Raw genomic sequence first — 27,836 nt, 5'->3', positions numbered from 1 at the left:
ATCAAGAAGTCTGCACGTGTTCAATTTCTAACTCACTTCTGCCAGGTGTGCTTTCCCAGAGCTCATGACTAACAGCCGTGCAACAAGCACTCGCTGATCACTCCAGGCAAACTGATGCAGGTCAGTTCACAGACTTCAGTTCCCTGCTCTTCACCCCAGAAAAAAAACTAAAAACCCAGAGAAAAGCAATCCACCAAACCTACCACACAGGTACTTACAAACAGAATCCTAACTTGGATACACGGATAAAAACTGCAACTACACATTTAGGGGTCTGTATCATGGGCTTTTAATTTACTTGGTATTAGGAAGTGTTAACTGTTTTGCCATGAACATTCACAGTAAGAAAAGAGATGAGTTAGAACAAAGCAATTACTCAACTATCTTTTTTCCAAGTAACATTTATTAATAACATTCTTAAGGTGATAACTTAAAGAGCCATAAGGAAGGAGGTTGTTGTCAGTAAACATACAATGAGAAGGTAGTAAGATTTTTCTACTAAAGGATGACTAACAAGGCTTTTAACAGTGTTTAGCTCAACCAAATTTAATATTAAAAACATTCAAAATTGCTAGAAGTGTTGCAATCAGTTCTATCGAACTTAAAAAACCTCATTTCAGTAGTCAATACTAACCTACTATTTATATAAAATTTTAAACTCCATTTTAATTTTTGTAAACAAAGCACCTAAGCATTTGAAAGGAAAAGGTTAGTTTACACCCCATTAAACTGCAGCACGTGTGTGAAACCTCAGGCATGATCAGGCATGGAGCATTATTAGGCACAGAACAAGACACAGCTTCCACAGCCAGCTGCTGAACACATTTACATTGCCAAAAGTCTTTATTTATACTAATTTCATTATCAATTATAGTTGAAAATTTAATAAATCCTCCACGCAGAAGATTTCAAAGAGATAAAGAAGTCATATAACATAGGTTTGTGAAGCTTCTGAAGGCTGCATGACTTTGAATGAGTTATGACTTCTTTATCTGCTTCAGGAATTTTCAGAAACTTCTTCAAAACCACTGAACTTTGGCAGATACTGGGCATGTCAAAGAGCACGACAACACATCAGAAGACACATTTTCAGTCTGCTATTGGAACACTGAGGTATGCTGTAATTTATGACACGCCAGTCAAACAAAAACTGAAGATGACCATTGCATTCTGAGGCTGTCAGTTCAAGCTCAAATCAAGGAGGGGAACTGCTAACATACAAAAACGGCTTGTAATTCCTGTTTCCTTAGGGAAGCTGCAAACAAGGTGTTTATCTTACCCGTATCAACTGGCACCACGGTCAATCCGTGTGAATGGACACGACTGACATCCAGGTTGTCAGTCTGTCTGCTCCTCACTCTCGCAAACAAAAGTTTAAACTTGATATAAATTACATAAAGCTGCGAATTTGCAGTAAGCCTTTGTTAACTGCCAATATAGATTTACAAGTGCCTTAATTAGCATACTTTCACAGTAAATCTAGCTAAACCAGATTTAATCTGGGTAAGTTTTCCTGAGCTGAAGTGCCCCAAATTAACTATAAATGTCCAGAGGTGACCTTCAGACAAACAGGGAGGCACTTGCATGAGGCACTGCAGGAAAGTCTTCAGTGCCTCTGCCCAGCATGTGCTTACTCGGTTGTTTTCCCAGGGTTCTTGAACCTGTGCTGGCTATAGGAATGACCATTCATTCAAAGAATAGGAAAAATGCTTTAATAACTACCTGACTTTAGCACTAAGTGAACTCAATGGTCTCCCAAGGTTGTTGCCTTCTCCAGTTTTCTTTGGTGTGAGGTTGTTAGCATTACAGTTATACAAATTTTTTATGCCTAATCCCCCTCAATTTGCAGTTTCCTGAAAAAAAGAACAAGTGTCAAATAGACTCAGACTCTTCTAAATGCAAATAATGATTTAAACTATTTATCCTTTTCCAAGTCTTTAAGAGCTAAAACAAGATTAAACGAGTTAAACACATGCATTGGCTTTCACTAACACAGGCACTACTATCACTATTCAAACCTGTTTTGTCTATCAATTGCAAAGAATTTTAAAAAACAGTTTTAAAAAAAGTATGGTGCAGATGCAAAAGGTAAAAAAAAAAAAAAATTTCTGTCCTGTTTTCCTCCATCCCTTTGAACTGATCCACAGCCAAACGAAGACCACGAATACAGACCTAGTACAGACCTACTCTTCACCAGGAGAAGAACCAGGCCAGAGTTAACATTTCACACCACGCCCCAAAATAGCATTTATTGAGCAAAAAACCCTCTTGCCTTTTGCACCATCGTGTTTGTCAACTATTCCAGCTGCACAGAAGTTTTCAGGACCATTTCCCTCCCCTTATTTTATTTTTTATATGATTGGTGATGTATACAATCCAAAGACTTGCACCCAAGCTTAGCAATTTTCACAGTTAAGGCATAAGCCAGTGATACAAAGGGGCAGGGGGGAGGGAGGAAGAGCTCACAACCCCATGCTAAATTTGCCCTGGTATTGATTTTATGGCTTACATAGACACACACACACTGCCTATTGGATTATTTGTAGTAATGGAACTATAATTTCATTCTTCAGTTGCTATAGTTGCATTACAATCCAACGGTGCATTCAAAATCTGGAAAGAAACCCTAGGAAAGACACTGTGTTTTCTTTTAAAGAAACTTGACTAGTCAATCCAAGATTTAAAAAAACAATTCATGCATCAAACCGATATGGGCAAGCAACTTGTACAAAAATATACTGTATAGAAACACAGTTGGAAAATTGCATAGAAAAGATCCTTTTATTTAAATCGAAATAAGGCACGGTTTTACTAGCTATGGTTTGGCTGTAAAAATGCAAGTCTATTTTGATTACTTTTATGTCCTTAACAATATTTTCCATAAAAATATAGGTGCAGGGATAAAAAAACCCTTTTACACAGAGTAGGAAACACTCTTGTAAAATTTCATCAAATTTAGTGTAATTCATTTGTTGAAAATTCAAATGTCATTTTGAATCAGGATCCCACATGTTATTGTCCTCCAGGGTGTTCAGTGGCTGATGCTGTGCTTTCTTCATTTCCTGTGTAATCCAGGTGTTCCATCATCTAAATGTAAAAAGAAAAGAGAAAGGAAAAGAAATGGCTCTTTATAAAGAAATACTGCTTTCACCCCATTGATCCAAAGTATTTGTTAGCTAAGAGAAATACAATTAAACATTTGTTAGAGTACATTTTAGCAGCAAACAGATAGGAAGTCCTCTACAGATCAGAGAAGTATTCAAGCTAAAGTATTCAAAGCTCCATTATCTAATGCTTTCCACTACAAAAGCATTCTGCAACCGAGGACTCAAGTCCTCTACAAGAAATTAAACTTATGAGTCAGAAGTATCTTGATTATTAAATACAAAGAACAAAAAACAATAGGGCTTAAGCAATTTTTTTTCAAAGACACAGTTTTCAGAACTGGAAGTAGACTCCAGGATCTAACCTGACATTTACAGGTAGCAAGCAATAGCTTGAGCAGAAAAGAGTGGCTTTCTCTTTTCATGGCTGTAAAGGCTACCTATTATTAGTAGTAAAAACTAACTATTGGTAACATTTCTTTGTAAACTATCCTTTTATCTTAAAGAAGATAAGGGAAATAGAACTTTAAAGTCCTGCAACAGGTGAGAATCTAAACCAGATTATTATAGACTGATTATACTTTCAATTAACGTAACTGATTAGATCACTTGAATAACACAAGACAAATTTGTACTTGTCCCGACTAAAAAGCCCCATTTCCCTACCCACTGCTGTACTGCTGGAGGGCAATGAAGGCTCTGCTCTTCCCCTTGGCACAAGCCATCGAATGTATTACACAGGTAACGTACACATTTGTTAGTGAGACAGACCAAGACCATCAGTTTGAGGGCTTCAGAATTAACCATAATTAACAAGAGGCCAAGAACTGCACAGTTTTGGTAGCTGACAACCACAGACAGAAGATACAGAAGTAGCACAACTAATGCTGAAAAACAAAGTGCCAAGGAGCTCCCAGGCCCAGCGTGGCAGGATTATTAGGATGAGGGATAATGTTTCAGCATCAAAGGTAGAAAACCACACGGACGTTCTGCCACAGTGGCATAACCAGCCCAGGAGTGAAAATCCTTCCCATCTTTCTGTGAAACAGCTGCTCACTGTGTGGGTTCTGATCTAGGCTGGGCAGATTTCCACACAATAGTTTCCTTGTTTACGAGCACCCACTGGAGAATCCTTGGTAACACAAAGGCAGGCTCTGACACTGCTGTGCACATTTTAGTGTGGTAGAATTCTATGTACAGGGCAAAGAGACTGGTTCCATTAACTCTCCTCTCCTGCTCCAGCTGTGACCCATCTCTGTGCCATTCCTTCTTTTATGCCAACAGAAAAAAGGCACACAAATATACCTTATCAAAAGCAGGTTTGCTTAAACAAGCTGTTTCACAGCCCAGCCACACCAACATGCTGTGCAGTAAGCTGACAGTTCCGAAAAACAAGTCAGTGGGATTTGGGGAATGCTCAGGAGAGCTTAGTGGCACAATATCAATTTGACTCAGACCAGAAATGGTCCTTCACAACCCTCTCTTCATGTGTCAGAATTAAGACAATAAGAATTAAGGCAGGCACCAATCTTGCCAACAGACATAAGAACTGAGTTACAGCAACCAGCACACAGCTCAGTCCAGCAGTGAACATCCAGCTCCTGAGACAATGACAATCCTGCATTCATTTCAGTACATCCAGACTTTTCCCCCTGCACTGTAATCAAAAATCCACATAAAAAGTCACCCAAAGCAAAACACTCCCTACAATTACAGAACTCAAACCATCCCTTTGGATGAGGATTGAAGTATTTGTTTCCAGGATAAAACAAGAACAACCTCCCCCACAGTACCATAATACATCAAGTCATGCCATATATCCTCCTTCATCCCAGGGAAGATCACCTAACAGCTGGCAGAGAGAAGGTAATTTTAGTAAGCATAGACAAGATGCTTCTAGAATTAAGAGTTGCCACTATTTGCAACAATTCAGTGTATGCCATAGTCAAAGATTCTTTTCTTAATCCTACAACACAGGAAGTAGTAAAAAATGTACTTTTTTTGTACAAAACTTAAATTTTAAATTCTCATCTTAATAATTAGATTTTTAAGTTAACTTTTAAAACCCTGAAAAAACCCTTTAAAATGCCTAGTAAAGCATCAAGGATGTTTTGGTGGGATTTTTTTTTTGGTTTTCTTTTTACATCAATGTTACAAGGCTAAAAAAGCCACCCCACCCCATTTCTAATCTCTCCTCCACATTGAAGGAGAGCCCACAATGTGACGCTGGGGACAACGGGTGCCTCTCCAAAAGTCTGAGATCGCATAAAGCAGCTTTTCCCACATGTGTATCTCTGTTGTAGATTCTCTCAGGACAACTCCATCCTCAAAGCCTCAGCAGAAGCTGCAGGAATCTTTGTGACAATCAGCAGATGAAGGCACCTTGATAAAGTCCTGGACAAAGTTGTTGTTTTAAGCCTCGAAAGAGCCAAAGCAATCTGACATTGTGGAGAGCTGAGGAACATTTTCCAAGTGGAAGAGATTTAGAAGCTTTGCTCCCACATCTGAATTCCTGACAGTTTTTAAGGGGGAGGTGTTAAGGCAGCTTTGTAACTGAAATGCATTTATGTTTAACCTATCCCCCAGCATGGTGACCTATTAAAAACTAAAACCACCAAACTCACCCCAAAAAAACCCAATCAAACAGAGCCTAACTAGAAATGGCAATACCAGCTCCTCCCTGTAAAAGCACACAGTAACTAAGACACGCCTGCAAGATTGACTTGGATGATGTTGCATTCACAGAATTCTTAGCAACTCACAGTTATGATGAATTTGTGAGTTTCTAAAAGTGTGATTCTAAAAACGATGGCACTAAACTGCAGGTGTTTGCTGTGTAACATGCCAATGCCAAATCTGTTGATTTATTACTTCAAACAGAGATAAGAAGTGCTGAGTACTTAAAACTGACAAACTCTTTAAAAGTTGCAAGACTGTCCTATGTAGAAGATTTCAAAGTTGCATTAGTCCACTAGATTTTTCATTTACTACTAAAATTGTTTCATAGCTTGTACTGATGCAAAAAAATAGTATTTTAAAATTAAATCAATAACTGGAAAATAAGTATGAAATTAGTTTATCATGCAGGCATACATGAGGAATATAAGCAATCCAGAAAACCTACAAAAACTTTTATTACACACTTCAACAGCAGCAATACTGCCTACTCAGGTGGCAGGAAAGTCAGTACATTACTCTCCCAAGAAATCCCTGTGCTTCAGTGAGTAGTTAAAATGTTTTCCTGTGCAGCAATTCATTACAGCTCAAGACTGCTCCATAAAAAAGCCACACAGAGCATAACTAGAATTTCAGACTGCATCACTACGCAGAAACAGAAATGATCTCAGCTACGAATTATGGGACCTCAGAGCTATCTTGAGGAGGCAAGTATTTGTCATATGTATAAAGCAGAAACTGAAAAACTGGTTTTAACAAACCTATCCAAGAACTTGAGTGCACAGAGCAGGACAGAAGAGTTTTAAGTTATAAAAATACAGTCTCATCATCTGCTTTTAATTTACACTCAACCCCTCCCACTTCCTAATATCATCTTCCATTTATATCTAATTTCTTTATCATTAAGGCTTTTTAATGAAACTTAAATTGTTAAAGTATTCTTTATTAGAAGAAAAAAGCCAGTGAGAAGTACTTTTTAATTGAGAATTTAAGACACAGTCAGGCAGAGTTCACCACCTCAAATTGTCTTCAGTATACAGAGCAGACACCCTACGCTTTATAAATAGATGTATAACTCCAGACCAGCAACTATAATTCAAGATTATATTTAAATTCCGCGTGAAGCTGAAATTTGAAAGCTTGCACTGCTCTCTCCCAGCTGTGTGGACAGTGAGAATAAACACCATCAGTGTTAGCAGTCATGAGCTACAGCCAGGAAAGGTCAAACCTCGCTGCAGCCCAGACGCTGCGCAGCGGCGAGAGCACAAAAGCCGCTCTGAGTCCTGGCTCCCACTGCAAGCAGTGCAAGCAGCACAGGGGAAAGGACACTGGGCAGCAGTTAAGGTGACAGAGGGACAGTAGACACAATCACTGAAGGCAAATTTAACATGCTCAGCATTATAACAGAAGACAATTTTTGTTTAGCACTAAGCAGCTTTTCGTGTCAATGCACTGACACAGAAGAATCAGGTGAAGGGCTTCAACACAGGCAACAGAAGAGAAACTACCACCAACTGGAAAAATCTGAAGACATTCCTAAGGATTTGGGAAGTTAAAGAGTAGAGAAGCATATTAAGCCTGCCTTCAGGCTTAGGAATCATGGCTTTGTTGGTACTTAATTATGTTCTCCTGTATTCCCTTAAAAAAAAAACCAAACCCAAAACACCCAAGGGTGAATACAGATTTATATCTTGTCTTCTATACCCCCTTATATTGAGCTATGCAGAGAAATTAAAAAGTAGATGCAGGAAAGACTGAAAGGAGGAAGCGGAGGGAAAAAAAAGGAAAAAGAAACCACAAGATGACTAAGAAAGTTGCATTAAAAGAAGACCATAATCACACCTTGTAGCAAAGGCGTCCTGGATGAGTCCGATACCTAAATAAAATTCATTCAATTATTAAAACTATATAAAACAAACCCAACAAAAATCAGAAAAACCCAAAACTCAAAAAAGCTAACAAATGAACTATTATGAAGTTTAGTCACCTGATGCACTGCACATGCTCTTCTATTCTTGGGACACTTTGTTCTAACAACTGTGCAAGGTTTCTGTGTTCCCATGAGGACAAAGCAAACCTTTACACAAGTCTGGCTACCCTTGTCAAAGGGGCGTCTCTGCCCAAGTCAAAATCACCACAGTTATAGCAAAAAAGGCTTCTGACACCTTTCTCTATCTTTCCTCCTCAGACTGCGCACTGAGAACCGGACATTTCAACCCCGGGCCTGTGTGGGTTGGGGTGGTTTGGGGTTTTGTTTGTCTCTTTGGATTTTTGGCATGTTTGTTTGTAAGTGCAGTAAAGACAGTTCAAAATACAGCTTTAGGTGAGGAGAACATCAGATGAAAAGATCAATACTGCAGCATTACCACAGTGCAACTTGAATAACACTCTCTGGGAAGAAAAATTAATATCAAAATATTCTTCAGAAAATTATACAAAAATAGGAGTTAGTAAAGTTACACAGAGGTATTCAATCACAGACTCAGATGATGGTGGAGTGGGGGTTGAAATCAACATTTTAAGTCATGATAGAAATGAAGTCATCTGACCTCAAAACAAGCTGAAGTTCAGAGTAGTTTTAATCCTTCAAGAAACCAGTTGAAAGGACACGAAATAACTACTATGGCAACATAATTCTTTCAAGTATGAGTTTTGCTACAAGAAGTACAAGAAATTTTTGTCGCTAAGGAGAGCTGCCAAATTTACTTAGGCCAATCTTACTCAGAACTCAAGTGAAGAAAATAAATTGCAAAGTGTTTTGCCCCCAACAAACCCAGAGCTACTGGGCTTCATATATGTGATGCTGTTCATTTTAGAATAGCAAACAGTCACTGATTTATATATAAATGCCTGGTAAGCTAAATTCATTCTGACCTACAGAGGAACATTTCTATTCACTGGACCTCTGAAAGGAGAAAAGTTGCTTTTGTAGACAAAAAGACAGGGTATTTAGTTAAAGCTGAAAATCTCCTGAGTAATTTCACACCTAGCCAACCTCCAGCTGAACCAGGTGTACAATATTAGTTGGATGAACAAAAGGTTCAGTTGCAGTGTTTAGCTGGAACACCATAGGAGCTGCCTGCCTGCAGTTTTACATTTACAAGAATTACCCTTGACTTTCACTAACCCACTTCAATCTTGCAACCCACAAGTTGAAAGAGCAGGAGCTGCTCCTTTCCATCAGCCTGACACCCACCTCCCCCCACAAGAGACTACCCAATCTCAGAGTTCAACACGGCCTGGACACAGGTAACAACAGTATTGGACTTCAGGTCTCAAGCAAAACCTAGAGTAATCTGAGATGGGTGTGTCTTAAGATCAGTGCCAGCTCACAAGGGCTACTGGCACCTTGGCTACTACAGCGAGTGCCAGCAGGGAAATGAGCACGTGGCACCAGACAGCAGGTGGGATTTGAAGGGTATCCAATTCCTGGGCAGTGTCAGACATAACCCAGGGGGAAATGCAGAATGCCCAAGGCAGTGTGCCCACGGTGTGTGCTGTGACAGCAAACACTTATATAACCACCCAGCTGTTTTGTTGCTGAGTGCTGCGTACAATCCTGACAATGCAGGACAGCAGTGATGTGTGGAAGGTTACTAAAATTCTAGTTGATCACCAACCTTTTTGGAGCTTTCTCTAACACAGGACTGGTGCAGATTGGAGTCTGCATGCTTAGTTCAGTGGTTCATGTCACAGCACATTAAGATGATCAACAAGGAATGTCAAAATACAAGAACAGATTTCGAAGAAAATAGAACAAACTGCTTTTCCTGCCTAAGTCCTGACCCAGCTATTTCATCTCCCTTAAGCTTTGCTCTCCATGTCAGCTCTTAGACTAAGATTTTCTAAGAGTAAAAACTACTTTTCCTTATTAGTTCCAAAAGGTCACAGGAAGACCAGCAAAAACAGGACTGCAGGTGATGTATTACCAAGTGCTCAGAGAAATACATACTCAAAGGAATTAACCCAAGGCCTACCTGGTAACTGCTTCCTTTCCAAAACTTCTTCATCTCTTTGCGCCTCCAGGCAACAAGAGAGCTGGTGATGAGTGTACACGGTACAAGATAGAGAAGGGCAGGTTGTCCCATCTTCATTAATGCCAGAACAATGAAAGTCAGCACCATACCAACAGCATAAGCTATAAAAAGATATTTATACAGACACAATCAAGAACAGGACAACTTTTTAGATTAAGTCAGATACACCAGAATTATTACTTTTTTTAAGCAGTGTCTTCCTTGTTAATATAACTGAAGACAGACAATTGGTTGCTCTGTATTTGCAAGATTTCTCAAAGCAACTGGCTACCTTAAAGAACAGTCACCTTAAATATGGGCAGGCACACTAAAAAGAGTTTATAAAGAGATTCTTGACAACACTGAAGAAAACTATCTAGTTCTGAACTTTAAAAAAAGCTACTATGAAGACCAGCAATACTGAAATATCAAGATTACCTATTGTGCAGGAAATGTAGTATACAGAAGATGAACTTGTTTGAACATCAAATCTTCGACAATAGGCAACCAGAAGCCCTTGAAGGAAAAAAAAAAAAAATTAAAAAAGGATTAACGAAATGTTTGGCCATGAATTTTCTTCTCCCCAATCTTCCAAATGAAAGCAGCATAAAAAAACTTATAGTAAGACTTCCCATTACTGTATGTTATCTTCTTTGCATTTATTTCTGGAAAGCCATGAACCCGTTTAAGAAATCCTATGGTAAGCCTAAGAATTCAAAACCATAATGGAAATAAGAGTCAAGCGAGCTCAATTAAAGCTTTGGGTTTTTAAGAGAGCTAATTACATTGTGCTACTTTCAGTTTTCTAACACAGAGGAGTCACAACCTATTTTTAACACTTTTCTTCAAGAGGTTCTAATGCTTACTCTTCACATTTAGCAATTTTGCCTGCACGTGCTTGACTTAAGTAATTTGCTCAACATTCCAACTACGGCAAAATTCAGCTCTTCTGACAAAGATGGAAAAATTTGGCAATACATTTTCTGTTACCTCACCTCTAATTATGTAGTCACAGAATAGCTATTCCCTGTGAGATTTTGATGAAATTTAGTTAATAGTGACAACCAAACTGATCTATGGAACTTGTATGTACACAATCCAGTGCAGTAGAGAAAACCTGTCACAACTGACGTGTTCTGTAACACACCAAGCTTTCTCCTATCGTGGCCTTTTGTATTCTGCACTTACAGATCAAGGCAAACTGCTGCATTTGATTCAGTAATTACTCTGTGAATAAGCTCTACTCTAAGTAAGTTGAGAATCAAACCCCAAATATTTAATTTTAAGTTACAATTACCAAAACCCTTGCTCACCTGGGACAATAATGTCTCCGAAACCCAACAAGGAAAATGGCAAGTCACACAGTGTCGATGCAGAGTGTTCAAGTCTAGGCACTCTAATAACCACAGGTAACTGGAAAACATTATTTCAGAAGCCATATAAATCTCATCTAAAGCATCCTGGTGTTTGGGATTTTTTTGGTTGCTTAATTTAATAAACAGTTTAAATATAATTAATTTATTGTTAATGCAGAACTTTAAAATAGGTCGAACCTAAAGTAAAAACCAGAAACCAACATAGAAAGTAGATAAAGCTTAAGGTAACAGGTAAGCTGGAATTTCAGATTTACAAATAATATATACACACCAAAAAAAAAAAAAGTTAAAACAATATTTAACCATGTAATGGGAGTAACAAATCTGGATTATTAACCTAACTATAGAATACTGATCAATGATATCCAGGCCCTGAAGAGAAATTTGGACAGTCAGGTTTTCCCCAAAAGAATAGTCTTTTCAGAGGGAATAATTTAAAAATCCAGTATCTGAAATACAATCCTTACTTTCTCATGGGGAGCTGAGCGTTCAGTAGGGACTTCCACCAAGTTTCCATCACTCTAGGATCAAACCCAAGTCAACAGGAATTTAATACTTATAAGAAAATAGCAGAAGCTGCTGTATTTTGTGAGAAAGTTATGCCAAAAAGCGCACTATGAATTAGCTACGCAGAGTCAGTATTTTTATGCCGCACGTGTTAAAATGGCTTTTCATACCTTTTCACTGTTTCCAAAGGGACCAGCTGCAACTTCAACCATTATACTTGCCCCATTCTGAAATCACAGGTTTTTTCCAAAAGTTAGTGGTTTAATGCATCAGAATTTTCATACTACATTTACAAAGACTGCTTGTGCCTCCACCTACAATTCAGGATTGGAAAAATCCTGAACATCAAAGCAAATGCTCAAGTATTGTACAGTATTGTACCAAAAAAAAAAAAATCATGTAGTCCAGCCTAAAACTACTGTTAAAGAAAACCCCAGACAACAAGTCCACTAGATGTAGCTGGAAGTTTAGATAAAAACATCTCAGCTTTTTCTGCCATGAGCTTTTCTGCTTCAAAACAAGACCAGGTGATGCTTGCACAGAGTTCATACTACACTGCAAGTGAGCATAGCAGAAAATACTAGAGCATGTTCCAATATACAGGTGTTTAAAGCAAAACAAGGAAAAAAAATGGAGGGCAGTAATTTCTCATCATCACACTGTCCCTCAGCTGGGGACAGTTTACTTTTGGCCACGTGATTACCATAAAAATTTAGGCCATTGCTGTCTTAAATGGGTAAAAAAGGAAAGAAAGTCAGCTTTTCCTTCTTGAGAATTCTGAAAACACTGAGCTGTTGGACAAGAGCACTTCCCCAGTAACCAGACATTTTTGTTAAGATAAATTCACAGACATACCTTCGTGATAAATGGTGTTATGAAGACAAAAAACACATCATATAGAAGGAGAAGGCCTAGAAGTATTACACAGGACTGGCAAAAAAAAAAAAAAAAAAAGAGAAGAAAATATTACTGTGGGTTTTCAGGGATTACACAGCTGTGCCACTACGTGAAAACCAAACCAACCCAATCCAAACCCACCCTGTGCCATGCTTTTTAATCTGGCATAACATTTAGAATAGGGTTAGTGTCTTTTAATAGTTATTAAAAATTGTAAAGATTGTATTTTTTAATATAGATTTTTTGAGTGTTGAAAATCTACTTCCTGACAATAAACTTCCAGATCCATGGCAGTAGAACACTATGTTAAGGTAAGCAAGTACCTTAAAGTTGGGCATTTTCAGTGTTTTAATGAAGTTTAGGCAGAAGGCAACTCCCAAAATATCTTGCAAAATCCAAGCCCACCTAAAAATAAAAATACATTTTTACAGGTTGTTACAGTAGGTGGAATGGGTCATGTTTTGGATTTGTGCTGGAAACAGTGTTGATAGCTCAGGGATGCTGGAGGTGGTCAAGCAGTGCTTACACAGAGCCAAGGCCTTTTCTGCTCCTCACCCCACCCCTGAGGAGGTTGGGGGTGCACAGGCAGTTGGGAGGGGACACAGCCAGGACAGCTGGGGCCCAGCTGGCCCAAAGGATATCCCAGACCATGTGGTGTCATGCTGGGCATATTAGGCTGGTGGAAGCAGGAGCAAGGGGGTGATGTTCAGAATTATGGTATTTGCCTTCCCATGTGACTGTAATGCATGAAGGAGCCCTGCTTTCCTGGGGATGGCAGACAGCTGTCTGCCCATGGGAAGTGGTGAATGAATTCCTTGTTTTCCTCTGCTTCTGATTTAACTATTGCCTAATAAACTGTCTTTATCTAAACCCATGAGTTTTCTCACTTTTACCCTTCTCACTCTCTCCCTCATTCCACCAGGGGTGGTGTAAGCCAACAGCTGTGTGGGGCTTGGTTTTCAGCTGGGGTTAAGCCCTGACAGTCTTTATCAATGTTCCAAAGACAAAATGAGTTGAACATGGGCTATAAGAGGGCCTTGGTGTTCCCTTGTGTGACTGCTCACTTGACTGGGAGCCCTACTGAGCATCTGGCTTAAGAAGCTACTTGAGATGTACTACAGTGCTTGTGTACTTGTGGTCCTGCACTTCCACAGGCCCACAGGAAGCACAGGACCTCAGGTCCCTGTGCTCTTCTGCACCTTTCCTTTCTGTGGCAACCCTTAGCAATCAAGCTAGTTCTTCCTCATCTTCCTAGTTTTTTTGTAACTTCAAATTACCACACAGTTCATTTGCATAGCTTTGTTCTCTATTACTCCCAGGCTTGTTGAGCTTCATAAATATTTTCATGACTTTTTTGAAATTGGCACTGGAGTTTAGAAGGATGCTACACTCCAGGATTAGTGGTAGGATGGGAAGTTCTTTAATGCCAATTCTTCATATTACTCTGAAGTCAGAATGCACCACTTACCTGTCTTCATTTCGAAACACTGCCCAGACAACAGCTGCTGCTGTGCAGAACACAGCAAGAAAAATGAGCCTCACTTCAATGGTTTTGTTACAACATGTGATCCTAAAAGAAAATAATTAAATTAAAAGAGAAAGCCTGCAACAGCCAAGACACATGCCTGTGCTATCACAGATCCTTAAGCTGACCAGGTGTTCTCATCCCAAAAGCTTCTCCTTTGCCCAGCTGTTCTGTCCAGACTCAGGTGACATTATTCTTGCAGCTGCAGTACCAATCCTTTTCTGGACTGCACTTAAAACCAGCCAAGTGGGGTTTTGATGGTCTGTCCTCATTTTAGCAAACACATCCAGGGAAGGCAGCAAGCAGGTTGAGTTTGTTTAATCCATTTCTGTCAGTTAACTGAACTATGTCAGTGAGGGACAGCCATATCATGATTGCACAAAAGGGGGGTGGTGAGGAAACTCAATTTTAGGACACATAATACAGAATTAAAAACGGGATAACTATGTATGGCAAAATTGTGAGCCAATATCCGTTTCCACCACCTACTCAGCTTTCTGGGACAGTTCTTGAACTGATACTAAGCAACAGAAGTAATGCCTGTCCTGCAGCTTACACAAAACCTGCTGCCTTTTTACCTGATCTCTACCTTTGATGGGCTACTGGATCACCTGGCACAAATATCCTGCACTAAGGAACATGCAAACTGAATCACACGATTCCAAGTTCATAAACATTGTTCTTTTGGGGAAAAAGAATCATTTGTTGCATTAAACATTCGGGATTTTTGAAGGGAAAATACAAGGAAGGAAAACAGGGACATTCCCATACTCACTAATACCTGAGGGATATTTAACCCAGAGTAAGAAGAGGCTGTCTGTGCACTGACAGCACATCACCCAAGTCAGGACTGTAACTGCTGCCTTCCAGCATGGATGACACGAGCAATGTGTTGCCTTTGCAACAAAGTTAATATCTGGCATTTCAGTATAGAGTAACATAAGAGAAAAACCCCTCTATTGTCTACACTGTAGTACTTGCTCAAAACAGCATCAAACGTGCAGGATCCCCCCCCTACAGAGCTTCTTGATGAACAAAGTGAGCACATGACAGGCAATCAGAATTTTGTAAAACAGCTCAGACAGCCAAGCAGAGCCTTTCAAATTCTACTACAGCAATGCTTTCCAGTGAAGGTAAAGCAGAAAGTCTCCCACAACTATTTTAACTGTTGATTACACTACAGATACCTTTAATATCCATTAAAGGAGCTTGACATTTTCTTTTGTAACTATGCCACACACTAAACCATACAGGAAATACTATGTCAAACTCATATTTTCATGCTGCATTGAGTAGCAACCAGAAGATACCAAAGGAAACCTTACACTTACAATAACTGAAGGTGTACAATACCTGCACTGCCCAAATGGGATTTCTCCTACTAGTGCTGCCAGACAGTTGTACAGACTCATTGCAGAGGCCAAGCAGAAGACTGATATTATAACATACACTAAATAAAAAGAATGAAGACGGGAATCAATGACAAAAAATTACAAACAGGAATCAAGCACAACAACGTACATTTGATATTTTGTGTTCAAGAGGTGTCTGGTGCTTGATACAATCACTGCACACTATGACAAAGTGCTCAGTTCTGAGGGTCTCTGCCATGACAAAGTTCTCATCAAACAAAAACTTGACTTTGAGATATCAGAATTGCTTTCTAGGCACATCTTCACTGCAAAAATCTAAACCCAAACACCAGCTACTGAAAAACATTCTCATCAGGCAAGCTCTAAACACTAATAGGTTGTCACTGCCATCCTCCCAAGAATGTTGACATAAATCACATAGTTTTTTTTTACTTATTGATAATCACCTTTCCTCCACATCACTTCATTCAAAATAAGCACTGTCAAGACAGTCTTTGTAAGACAGCTGAAGAAAGCTTCCCTCCTTTAAGTAGCAATTGCATCTTTTTAATCCTCAACTCACAGAGAACAATTAAAAACATTACATTCATTTCAGTTTAGAAACTGTTTCTTACCTAACCACTTGTAGAAGAAATAAAGTAAGACCAGCATGACACAACAGATGGCAACAAAAAAGATAACTGTTAAAGGGGTGAAGGTAACATTTTCCTCCTTCTTCCGTCTGGTTTCTCTCTCCCCTGGACTTGCAATTGCTTTCAGATTCTCCCTGTTTTAAGAAAATGACAAACACATTTACCTTAAATGGCAGATTATGAAAATCTTTTACTATGACCACAATTGTTGGTTGTAGAGCATTTAGACTGATAATGTTCCAGTTTAATCCTTCAAACTATTATTAGACTTAAAGCCACAGAAAAATGGTATGCTTGCTGTTTGAGTTTCTCTCCATTTTTAATGAAGACATGCACTTCCAACCTAGCATAGATCACAAGGAAAAGATTCTTAACTGCACTCCTTTCTAGTTTTGTGATGATTTCCAACTTTAAGAAGCACACCCCAACCAAACACCTGATCTGTGGGAAGAAAAGTAGTTCAATACTCCTAAACTCCTTTTCAGGATGCACACACTCAGCTCTACTAGGGCATCACCTCTGACTACAAAATTTCTTGGGCTAAATGTAGACAATTTGATAAATACATCTACAATAAATCAAAATCACGGGTATTGCACCTCAAAACCTCAATTAGACATTAAGTGCCTGTAAAACCCACTCATGTTAGCAGAATGAAGCTGCCTAAGTACTAGTTCTTTTACCCTTACACCTTATAATTACAGAGTAAGTGAGAGAGGGGGTGTAATTGGGAACTTTCACTAGGAGTAAAATTTCTGTACATACATACTTCATATTTATACCTCACCATGCAAAATAAGGAGACTTAAATTGCTGTGTTTGTTCTTTGAGCAGATAGCCCTTCTACTCTTTAGCACAGACACCAGTGCAACTTGCCCATCAGATAACATGCTCCTGATGAATCCCAGGACCTACTACAAAACGCTGAATTCAGCACAAACAGCTACCTTCAAAAGAGAAAAACCCACAGGAGCAAGGCACTTTGTTAGATGAATCACCTTCTCAGAAGACATGCTTTGAATAAGCAGCTTTAAAAAAAAAAAAGCTCACCCTAGATTTATGAAAGAGCACTTTCACAAGTTTAATAAATTACATCTAGGTATTTTTCAATATGGCAGACAGCATCACATTTTGTTATTTTAGCAGTCAGTGCAGCCACACCCTGTAGTACTGCAGGGTGAAAAAGAAGCATAAATCAGATCCAACCTTTAAAAAAAGAAACATACACACCTCCCCTCTTTCTACTTCTTTAATCTCTTTAAAATCACTAGCTTTGCATAACTAGTGGGAAAGAGGAAGCTGTTGTTATCACATACAATCCTCTCCCTGTTGTTCCGGGGACCAAAGCACCAGAACACCAGTGAGACATGGAAGGCAGCAGCACACACTGGCCCATTCAGCACAGGCACCCAAGAACACTGCAGCACAATGCCCTGGCCTCAAAGGCCAGCTCGAGCCAGCCAACCCCAGACTAAAACCAGCTCTGTGCAGCACTTACAGCTGCACACCCAGCACAGTGCACAAACCCCTGCTACCTTGTTTCTCTGCCTTTGCCACATTCTACACTGCCCTCCTCTTCCCTGCACAAGGACTGCTGCGGCCTCCTTGCCCTTGCCTAGTCCTAGACCTGCTGCTGCCCCAGCTCTGCTGCTCCTCCAGATAATACACAGAGCTGAAGCAGATAAGCCAGGCTGGACTTTATCTGGAGCCTGCCAGACTCAAGCAAACCACATTTCCCATGTTCCCTGTGACAGGAGGACTGCACAGCCAGCTGGGATGGAGCATTGTGCAGACCCCTGCCAGTGCAGACACTGCATACAACTACAGAAGTAGCTCTTGGATCACTGGACTTGTGAAAGGTGTAATGAAAATACCTAATTTCTATTGCGGATACTGGAGAACCACGATGCAGTTACAGAGTGGTAATTCATCAAAATGTTAACTCCCTCCTCCCAAGAGCTGCGTTATCCCTCAGGGACTTTTACTCAAGGCTCCTCAAAAACCTGTGATGATTTTTCAGAGGTTGCAGCGCTCAAAAATTTCATGGCAAAGCAGCTAATTGCACTCGGATCTTCTAATTTTCTAACTACCTAAATAAAGCAAAATAATTTCTCACTGATCACAGTGACAGTTTTCACACACTTTGCAGTCCATGTAATTTAAGCAGCTCCATTTCACAAACTTACAGTTCTGCTACTCCGCTCCAGTAGCCTCCCAGTGCCACTGTAGACACAGCAATGAGGAAGATGACAACCATGCTGTAATCAAACTCTGGCAAAGGTGGTGAATACAGAGTCACATTAACTTCATTTCCAAGTGTCTGAAAAATAACACACAAGTTGGTTCATAAGGAGAACAAAGAAATTATAGGGCTTATTTTCCAACAAGATGTACATCAGGATTTCCTGCTCTTGATCTAGACAATGCTGAGAGGAAGTTTTCAACTTAGTGCACAAAACATCCCATATATTTGCCAAGAAGCAAGGTTTTCCATGCTACCTTTCAGGATGGTCAGGTTTGGAAACAACCCTATTACTACTGGTGTGGAAACACAGGGAGACCACAAGAGAAAATTGCATTCTTTCCAAACTTTCCAGAAGCTGTGTCTCTAGCCCAAATATACCAAGTACTAGCAGAGATGTCTGCTCTGCAGGAAAGCACATCTAAGCAATCAACTTGAAATACAAACTCACAGGTCCACTAAGATATAGGCACAGATCTACCTCTTGAAACCACAAACCTCACAGTTCAGATACAGATAACGATGCTTCAGAGAGAACACAGTGAAAAATCAAGGTGGCAGGAAGTTATTTACTAACAGCTTTACATAAATAAGATTTGGGATGGATTCAAAAGAAAAGAAAGCCATTTCACATCACTTGTAAAATTTAAGACCTAAGTAAATAAAATAATCAACTGAAAGACATTGAAGAAAATGGAGGGGAACGCTGAGATGTAACTGGTACTGAATCCTACAAAAATCTTGAAAGCAAAACCAAGGTGCTTCCATTTGACTGAGAGGTGAGATTTAAGAAGCAAAGAAAGGATGATAATTTGACAGGAAATGGAAGGTGGTAGGGAAGACAGGCTTGCTGTTGCAGTCAAAGTAAGTCAAGACATCTAAAGCAGTAGTGCAGTGAGAACAGACTTCAGAGATGCTGCAAAAAACCCAGATTTGTTTACAGTCTGCATGTGAGATAAAAGCAGGAGAGCAGAAGAACATGCCAGGCAGGTTTGGCTACAGGAAGATCAAACTGGCAGTAGAGAGACTGAATGGGAAGCCCAGCAGTGCAGTGGAATACAGTGGCCACATGGGAAGAAAGCTGATTTATTTCAGCATCTGAGTTACTTAATTACAGATAATAACCTTCCTGCAGGCTAAATAAGTCAGAATCACTCTTTTGCCTGAAGTTATGGAAGTTCAGAAAACAAGGAATAAAATTAAATTCTAGTGAAACATTGCAGTTGCATGAAGTGGAACATAACATTAAAGAGAAAAAAAGACCTATTCAAATTACAGCATCCTCTATGTAAAAAAATTTTAAAAGAAAACAGACCCAAAAAAGTGCCAACTCCCCCAAGAAACCTATAGGCTTATACAATTTTAGTAATAAATTCCAACATATCTTAATCCAGTTGTCCCTTTAAGTTTCATAGATCTTACAAAGTATAATTAACATTAGAATCTAAAATAATTGTTTCCTTTTGTTCCTATATTGTTCTTCTCTTCACTAAAAACTTGCAAAGTCTCAACTTCCTCCACAGGGAGCACTAGAATCAAACAGATTGCATCAGATAACAACTGCAAGAGAGCTGACTAGATTTGTGACACCGTTATTGTTATCAAGACACAAACCAGACTTGCCTCAAACGGTGAAGACTCACAGAGATGAAGTCTCGTAAGAAAAAGTAAAAAGAATGCTTATACAAACTAGTTACCCTCAGACTGGTGCTGTCTGTCTCTTCTAAATAAAGGGAGAAAGTTGGAAGCCTTAAAAAGAGTTAGACCAGAAATACAACTGCAGTGGGCAGAGTACAATGGCTGTCAGTGTAAGCAGCACATACCATTCACAACAACAGCTGCCAGTGACACGACAGGAGGCTTTGGCAAAAAACTGCATCAGAACTAGGAAAGGATCACTTGCAGTCTAGGCTGTGTTCCTCACCACTTTTATCTCGTTGTAAGACAAATATGAACTCTTTGATTCAACAGCAGTATGAGACATCATCTGGCACACCAATCTACCAGCAAAGTTGCTTTGGTGAATTACTATGGCTATGCAGAAGTGATTCTACACGACACCACCCTGAGCAAAACTGGGCAATAAAGTGGTGCACAGAAGATTCAGAACCAATTAGGGACCAAACTTTGCCCTAGTTCCCTTTCATGTTACTAAGGCATCTTAAAATCACTCAACTAAGCAAATGAACCTTGTCTGACTTGAAGGAACAAATCTGAAGACAGAGGACAACCTGAACCAATCCACAGGATTTATCAAGGCTACGGCAGACTGAGATCAGTCATCACAAACCTTCAGTCCTGTCAGTGCTCAGCAAGTAGCAATCTTAATGGGAACAGACAGTAAACAACCAAAAATCCTATAAATCTAGGCAGTTTCAGTTTGCATACTTACCTAAGACAACCTCCCATGGCAGCTCTGAAGATTGAGAGCAGAAATGACAAAGTGAGCTTGCAAAGTCATCCCAAGAAGCTAAGACTACAGAGGTTAGAACTACCCTCTGCTCCACATAGAAAAATATGTGCAGTGCAACTCCTGCTCAGCAAAACTATTTAACACTAAATAAAAAATCTAAAACAACAATATAATAACAACAGAAAAAGCCACACCAAAGAAAATATACTGTTTTCCTTAAAACTCTCTGCAATATTCTATATCCTAATAGTAAACATCAAAGAAAAGAAACTCCAAATACTTCCCAAAACAAACTTCCCTGCTTACAGGGAGATACCACAACTGCCAAATTTTAATGACAAGCATTTGGCATCTCACCATGAACTCAGCAGCAGAAACTCAAACTATACTGCCTAACCACTGTAACAGATGCTGTCATGCCATATAAAGAGAGAATTCATCATCTGGCAAAGACAAAAAACCCTTTCACCCTCCTCAATATCCAACCTGACAAGATGCTGCTTGCCTGAAAGCTGTTGTGCCATAGCTACAAGCTCAGCTGTTGTAGCTTCTAAAAGAACAGCCCTCTCAGGCTGTAGCTCTCCATGTCTGTCAGGATCTGTACCTGTACACAAGTGTACTGGAAGACAGCTTATCTTGTTCAGCAGGAAGACTTCTAAGATTTCCCTACCTCCAGTTAGGTATTGTGTTTCCCATTCTTGGTGTTCTAATCAATCATTCTCTCTCATTCATCTGAGTTAGGAAGACCAGCACTTCCATGATTTAATGTCCATCCTCTTCTGAGAAACCGAAAGCAGTATCTGTGCACAGTCACACCAGGCAGACATCTGTATCTAACCTGAAATTATTTTATTTATTTGTTCAAATACCTGAGTTTATACAAACCATAACATGCTGAAGTTCTGTCACTTACCAGCTGCATATCTACTATGTCATTGTATCTTATAAGAGCAACTGGAAGAGTCACATCTTCAGTATCAGTCTTGTTATCTGAAATAGCAGACTAAAAGACAAAGTTTAAAGTGATAAGTATGTTGAGCCTATTTGTGAAGCAGGTTATATCACTAAAAGCAGATTATCCTTTAAATTTCAGTGTATTTCCAGGAAGGTAAAAAAACCAAAAAGCCCCATTCATCACCCTTTGCTAAAGGTTAATGAAGACTGATGTACTTAAATCAAAACAGGTGATACTACCAACACATCTGGATTCATATTGTGCTTTTATAGTATTACAAGAGATAATCAAAACTGCTTTTATTCTCTACACCCCTAAAACAAGATCGATTTTTCATGATAATCACACAAATTCATAAATTGCACATATTAGTACAAAAATGTTGCAGCTGTAATAGAGAACAAAAAAAGCAACAGAAGCATCTGTGAAAATATCTCAAAATACCTCTACATCTTCAATTTTGGATTACATTTTCATAGCTTATTTTTATCATACATGTCTAAAGCAATATTACCTAAGATTACATGGAGTTCAGAATGCATTAAAATTAGGGAATGATAAAGACAAGTATTTGCATTCAGAAACATGACTAAAGATACAAGGAAGAGAATAACAACACAATTTGGTTGTAGATACTTGCAGCTGATATAACCCAGCATTGCACAGAGGTAACTCAGAACACCAGTCCCATCAGCACAGCGCTCTGTGGGAGGGTAAATGAGTCCTGCTGGAATCCCACCCACAGCCAGAGTGCTCTGCTTTTGGGCTTCTCTCAGCTACCCCTGTACAACACTGCATGGGATCAAACAGGTAAGACACTTTCACCACAGAAGAAAACTGTGTTGTAACTTACCAGCCTGGATTTACTGGCAATCAACAGCATTTTAGCACCCAAACTTTGTGCAATTCTTGCTTTCTCCAGAAAGGTGCAGTTTCCTCTCATCACTACAACTGCTTTGTCCTTCATGATGCCAGAAGGAACTTCAGAGGAACTGCAGAGGACTGTGGAAGTCAGGTTTTCCAGAGTCCTGAAAGTCTGCAGAGAAAAGAAACGTGACAAAGTTAGGAAATCTGACATTACAAACTAACCTGGACGAGTGCATTACTATGGTCCTTGACTTGAGGTTTGCCAGAAAGAGGTGTAGCAGAACAATCATTAATTCAGGAACATGAAATTACAGCAGCTGTTTCTGCAGCCTGCAATACTGAGGGACATTTAGAGCAGCATATAACTGAAATAACCGGGCTGTTTCTAAGTGCAATTTCACAGCAGTTGTTCCTGTAATCTAAACATAAGAAACTGGTTATGTAGGAAAACCCCTACTTGTAGTTCTGGGGAATCCAATGTACACTCTGGGATATTTCCAGGCTCCACAAGCCAAAAGGGCACTGATGGATAGAACACAATCAGAGTTCCGAAGTATAATGTTTGTTCAAAACCAGCTGTTGAGTCTGATAATGTATTACTTACTACAAAACAGTAATTAAAAAATTATATCCTTATTTCAAAGTTTAATTTCATGTTGACAATTCTCTTTAAATTATTGCCAGTTTTCTTTAGCCCCTTGGATGTCTTGATTAACTAAAATGGCCCAGCAAAGATGTCTGGGGCAGACAAATGATTTTACTCTTTTTTATATTGAGTTACTCTGTGAATGAATGACAGAAGGGAAAGCAGAGTGCCTTGATCACTCCTGAACATGAGGTATTTCCTATTCATATGAAGAGTGCCTAAAGAACATTTTTTTCTGCCTCACACCAACACACTCAGAGAATAAGGCATGATGTTGCATTCCAGATAATCTATTACACCACATGTTTTGAAGACAAGTAAACAGTACATCAAACTGTTGAACAATATAAAAAAACTGCTTCAAAAGTTTATCAATTTTGTAAACAAATAAACAGAACTTTAACTTCCAAATATAAAACACAGACACAATGATAACACCTGAAGAAAAGAAATTAACAGTATCAAATGAACACATAAACACATTTAAAACCAGTTCTAAGCACAGAGAGAGAACCCCTTTGTAAGTTTTAGAAGCTGCCCTTTTAAAGCATAGAAAAGTTCACTCTAGTTTTTTTCAGGGGGTGACAGGGAGGAGACAGTATGACCCAAAACGGTAAATATTCAGTGTAGCACCCACTTAACTCAAAATTTTGAAGATCAGTTATAGCTGACCCAAATTCATACTGCATTCTAGTTCTCAGAGTCTGTGACTATAAGCTACTTACAGCATTGTCCAGGCTTTTTGGAAGAGATGTCCACTTAGAATTGTAAATGATGCAGTAATCCTTAGTCACAGGGGGCAGCCCGCTCCCAGAGGCGTGCAGGATCCCCTCATCTGCAGCCACCTGCAATAAAACAGGAGTTCTCAATTAAACAGAGCTCAGAACACCACTGACACAGACACGCTTCAAAAAAGCTGTTGGGAAGAAAAAGAGCCGTTAGGAGAAAAAGAATTTATTCCGTTAATTGTTTTACAAAATGACTGATTCCATGAGAGATGGGCAGCTTGAAAGCAGGTTGGAAAACTAGGGAGAACCTCGTTACTGTAACGCTGCTCATCCTCTTTGCAAACACAATGTATCCATGACATGTACAGCTCGTGTCACCAAGAACAGAATACCAGCAAGAAACCCAGGCAAGTGATTTCAGATTCTGTATCCTGTGCCTTCCAAAAAGTGTAAAACTTTACGTGGAAAGCAATTAGAACAGTACATGGAAAAAAGATGAGTCTTTCCCTCCTTGCAGACCCTAGAACTTCCCCTACTAATAAGGGTATGATATAACAACTCCTGAAATAATTTTTCCTCAAATAACTGTAGACACAGAGACCAACTGGTGTACTTTAAGAAGAATTTGTGAAGTTAAGGAAATTCTGGTGTTTCTTAAGATTAGAGCCCCTCACATAATATGATTTCTGTTATTTACCAATACATCTGAATTTTAAAATTTCTGGTAATTTTATGATATCTGCCTCTCCCTAAGCATTAATGAATGTCAGGTACCTAAGTGGATAAATGAATAGACTTAAGATTAGATGCAGCTACAGCTGTATAGTACTGAAAACAATTAAACATAACTTATATCTCAAAGAAGTGTCACCTTAGGAAAACTGGGAGATGATCTCATTTCATCTGTTTGTTTTGAGACAGAAACTGATCTCCACAACAAGAAGTGCTAATCATTAGATTAAAAATAAATAAACTTAACTCCTGTTGTAAAGTCCAGATTTGTATAAAAGAACACCGAGATATTAAGCTGGAAGTGGGTGTGGGGGGAAAGCCCAAATACTTGTGGGATTTACAGCGCTAACCATTAACAATGCTACAGAGGCATTTCTCCTCAAGCTCATAGATCCGTATTCTTCAGCAAGTGTGAACTGGAGAGAAAAGCAAAGCATGTGACGATATTGTTTCAGAGGTTTATGTCTGCCTGGTTTGAATAGCAAAAAACCTTCTTCAGAGGAATCCATTATATTGGCCACAGTGCATGAACATCTGCTGGGAGAACTGTGTCAAAGGGCCTGAGCACATTAACTGTTTAACACAGAACAGTTCTTCAGCCGTCACCTAAAATAAATTGTTCCGTGATTTATGATCAGCACAAAAATTATCAATCTTCCCTCTTAAGTGTACTCACCTAAAAATACAAACTAATGGTAAATTAAAAGCAGTAAAGACTTCCAACAGGTGCAAACCCCAGATGTTTCCATCTATTAAAGGCTCTTTCTGCTTCACAAAGTAGAATAATAAGTGTCTTCTGGGTCCCAGGAAATCAACTGTTAATGCTACACAAGCGTAAATCTACCTAGAAGGAGTGATTACTTGCCTATTTGATATGCCTGTTTTGTTTGGCAAGCTTCCCCTCCCTGGGGATGAATCAGGGAACACAATTCATCCTCATGGGGTGGAGGGAGGCAGGACCAGAGCGTGACGTGTACCCACACGTATTCATTGCTGAGCTCTGGAGACAGCATTTATTAGTTAAAAAATTAAAACAAACACCACTGATGCACCTCACTTGGAACATCCCCACTGAAATCCTGTTGCATCCAGCTGAAGTTCTCTCATTTTCTAATTGCTTCAGTGTCCTTCTTTCACAACAGACAAGGGCTACGAGTTTGGGCACCTGGCCTTGCAGTCAGCTGTGCCACTGAATAAATGCTACTCTCAGTATACAGGCAAAGTAAAAATGTCTTACTGAGCACATTTTCAATCTTGTTACTTAAGAGAAAGACTAAGAGTGTGTCCACAAAAGCAGGTCCTGAAAAGATGAACCTGTTTCCACAAGTTGACTTGCTCTAGCACAAAAATGTTCTCACAGGGAGCAGAGGCATGACAGCTGTCCTAACCTAAGGAAGCATCACCATCTCCTTTCACTTCAGGTTCAGACAGTTCCCAACGGCCCCTCACCTCCAAACAAATTCCTTCCTATTTTTGAAAGGCAGTTCTCTCATTGTATTTCCTTCCCTTAGCACCTTTAAACACTTCTTGCATAATTCCTTATCTTTGATAGAGAAGAAGTATCACTCTGCCTCTTGCTCTCTAATTTTCCTACCATGTCCTGTCACTGCAGGGATATAACCTTGGGCTGACTGCTGAGCTTTGGAGGTACCAGTAACTCCACCAAGCAGAATACAGGAAGTCAGATGAACCACTAGACACAGAGACCAAACCAAGCCTATATTTACAGCAACTATCATAATTAGCATCCAGATAAGACATACAGAAACTCAAAGGTACGGAGCAGGGAGAAGGTGTTCCATGCACAGCAAGTAACAACACAGAAAGAAAGAGAATCATAAAAAAGTAGGAAAAAAACTAGCCATGAAAGAACAAGCATAATTTTGCTGTTCTGCCAGTGGCCTTGTGACACACACAAACTGTCCCTTCTTCCCTCTTTCCAGGAACAGGTGCCCATGCCCAGAGAGCAGCAGTGATCCTTCTCTGAACACTTATGACCTTCCTGAGAGCCAACTCCCCACGCTGTTAATCTCTAGATACTGTTCCTGAGGCAGAATGACCCGGATCCAACGCTCACCACTGCTACAACTGCATTTGTAGAGCAAGGGAAGAGGCAGGACACGGGGCTGGAGTCTTACAGGAGGGCAGATGCCCCTTCCCTTGTCAACAGCAGCAAACCATTGGTTTAAGGAGCAAAACCACTCTTCAGAAAAACTAGTGACAACTGTGTGTGACTCACAGGGAGAGGACAGTAGTTACTTCATCCACAAGCATTCTCAAGGCATTAGCAGACTACGCTGTGCACCTGTCGCATATCCAATGGTGACTTCCTACACAGGAAGTACTCTGCATCCTATCTTACCAAAACAAGATAAAAACTGTGTCAAAATAAAGCAAACAAAAAACCCCAAACAACACCACCACCACAATTTAGTGGAGCAGCACTTAATGCAGATAAGCCCCTCGTACTGCCTCAGCAGATTACAGAGGTCTCTGGCTTCCCCCTTTCACTACCCCCTTTGGCAGAAAGCAGCCTGCCAGATTCCAATGTCCACTTGTGGAAAGGGGGAAGCTCCGAGTACGTCCCACACCGAAACCGAAAAGGCACTGGAGATAAGCCAAAAGACAGGACACACACAAGCACCACGAGCTTCCCCCCTTTCCTGCACCATAATTTAAAAGCCTCTAGAAACAACAGGATTACCCACGCGGGCACCCGGTAGGTTTATTATCCCGACTCCCAGCGCGTGACCGGAGCCGGCCCGGCCCGGGAACCGCGGGGCCTCTCCCGAGGCCCAGACCGAGGCCAGAGCGCCCCGGGCCGCTCTGCGGAGCCAAACCAACCCCGGGCCGGGGGGAGCCCAGCCCGGGCCGGGAGCTCCCGGGAACGGGCACCGGGCGGGCACAGGGAGCCCCTCGGCCGGCAGCGCCGAGCGGCCCCATCCGTCCTTACCGGCGGGAGCAGCAGGGCCCCCAGCAGGGCCCACAGCAGCCCGGCCGCCCCCATCGTCCTCCGCCGGCCGCTCGGGGAGGGGCCTCGCTGGGCTCGGGCTCCGTTCAGCCCCGCCGAGCCTTTCCCGGCTCCCGGCGACACTTCCTGTTCCGTGCGGCGGCCCCGGCCCGGGCCCGGGACGCGGCGGGTCCGGC

The 27,836-nt window shown here is 40.3% G+C and overlaps 1 protein-coding gene across 4 annotated transcripts; it reads right to left on the bottom strand.

The window, feature by feature from the left end:
• Positions 1-395: 395 nt before the first annotated feature.
• Positions 396-27,836, bottom strand: SPPL2A (signal peptide peptidase like 2A). Of its 4 annotated transcripts, XM_050309200.1 has the most exons (17): positions 27,643-27,834; positions 23,955-24,074; positions 22,570-22,752; positions 21,675-21,764; positions 18,293-18,426; positions 16,089-16,240; positions 15,455-15,551; positions 14,045-14,146; positions 12,900-12,981; positions 12,535-12,609; positions 11,850-11,906; positions 11,640-11,693; positions 11,110-11,209; positions 10,235-10,312; positions 9,758-9,918; positions 7,623-7,656; positions 396-3,087 (listed from the first exon to the last, which is right to left on the bottom strand). In XM_050309200.1, the coding sequence occupies exons 1-17, from the start codon at positions 27,694-27,696 to the stop codon at positions 3,056-3,058; spliced, it is 1,605 nt and encodes a 534-aa protein (XP_050165157.1). In that variant the 5' UTR covers positions 27,697-27,834; the 3' UTR covers positions 396-3,055. The 4 variants fall into 4 exon arrangements, with proteins under 4 accessions (XP_050165157.1, XP_050165160.1, XP_050165159.1 ...); XM_050309203.1 differs by lacking the exon at positions 7,623-7,656 and having other exon boundaries at positions 27,643-27,836; XM_050309202.1 differs by lacking the exon at positions 11,640-11,693 and having other exon boundaries at positions 27,643-27,833.

Source organism: Myiozetetes cayanensis, unplaced genomic scaffold (assembly GCF_022539395.1).
Source record: "Myiozetetes cayanensis isolate MyiCay16 unplaced genomic scaffold, myiCay2020 scf14, whole genome shotgun sequence".
Classification (NCBI taxonomy): Eukaryota; Metazoa; Chordata; class Aves; order Passeriformes; family Tyrannidae; genus Myiozetetes; species Myiozetetes cayanensis.
This window is presented reverse-complemented; position numbering and strand designations above follow the sequence as displayed.

Bases quoted from the DNA above. Each gene is read 5' to 3' on its own strand.
- SPPL2A (XM_050309203.1), bottom strand. From the start codon at position 27,696: ATGGGGGCGGCCGGGCTGCTGTGGGCCCTGCTGGGGGCCCTGCTGCTC. The intron at 21,765-22,569 runs GTAAGTTACAAC...TTTGTCTTTTAG, and splicing joins TTGCCAGTAAATCCAGGCTG to TCTGCTATTTCAGATAACAA. The intron at 10,313-11,109 runs GTGAGCAAGGGT...TTTTCCTTCAAG, and splicing joins CGGAGACATTATTGTCCCAG to GGCTTCTGGTTGCCTATTGT.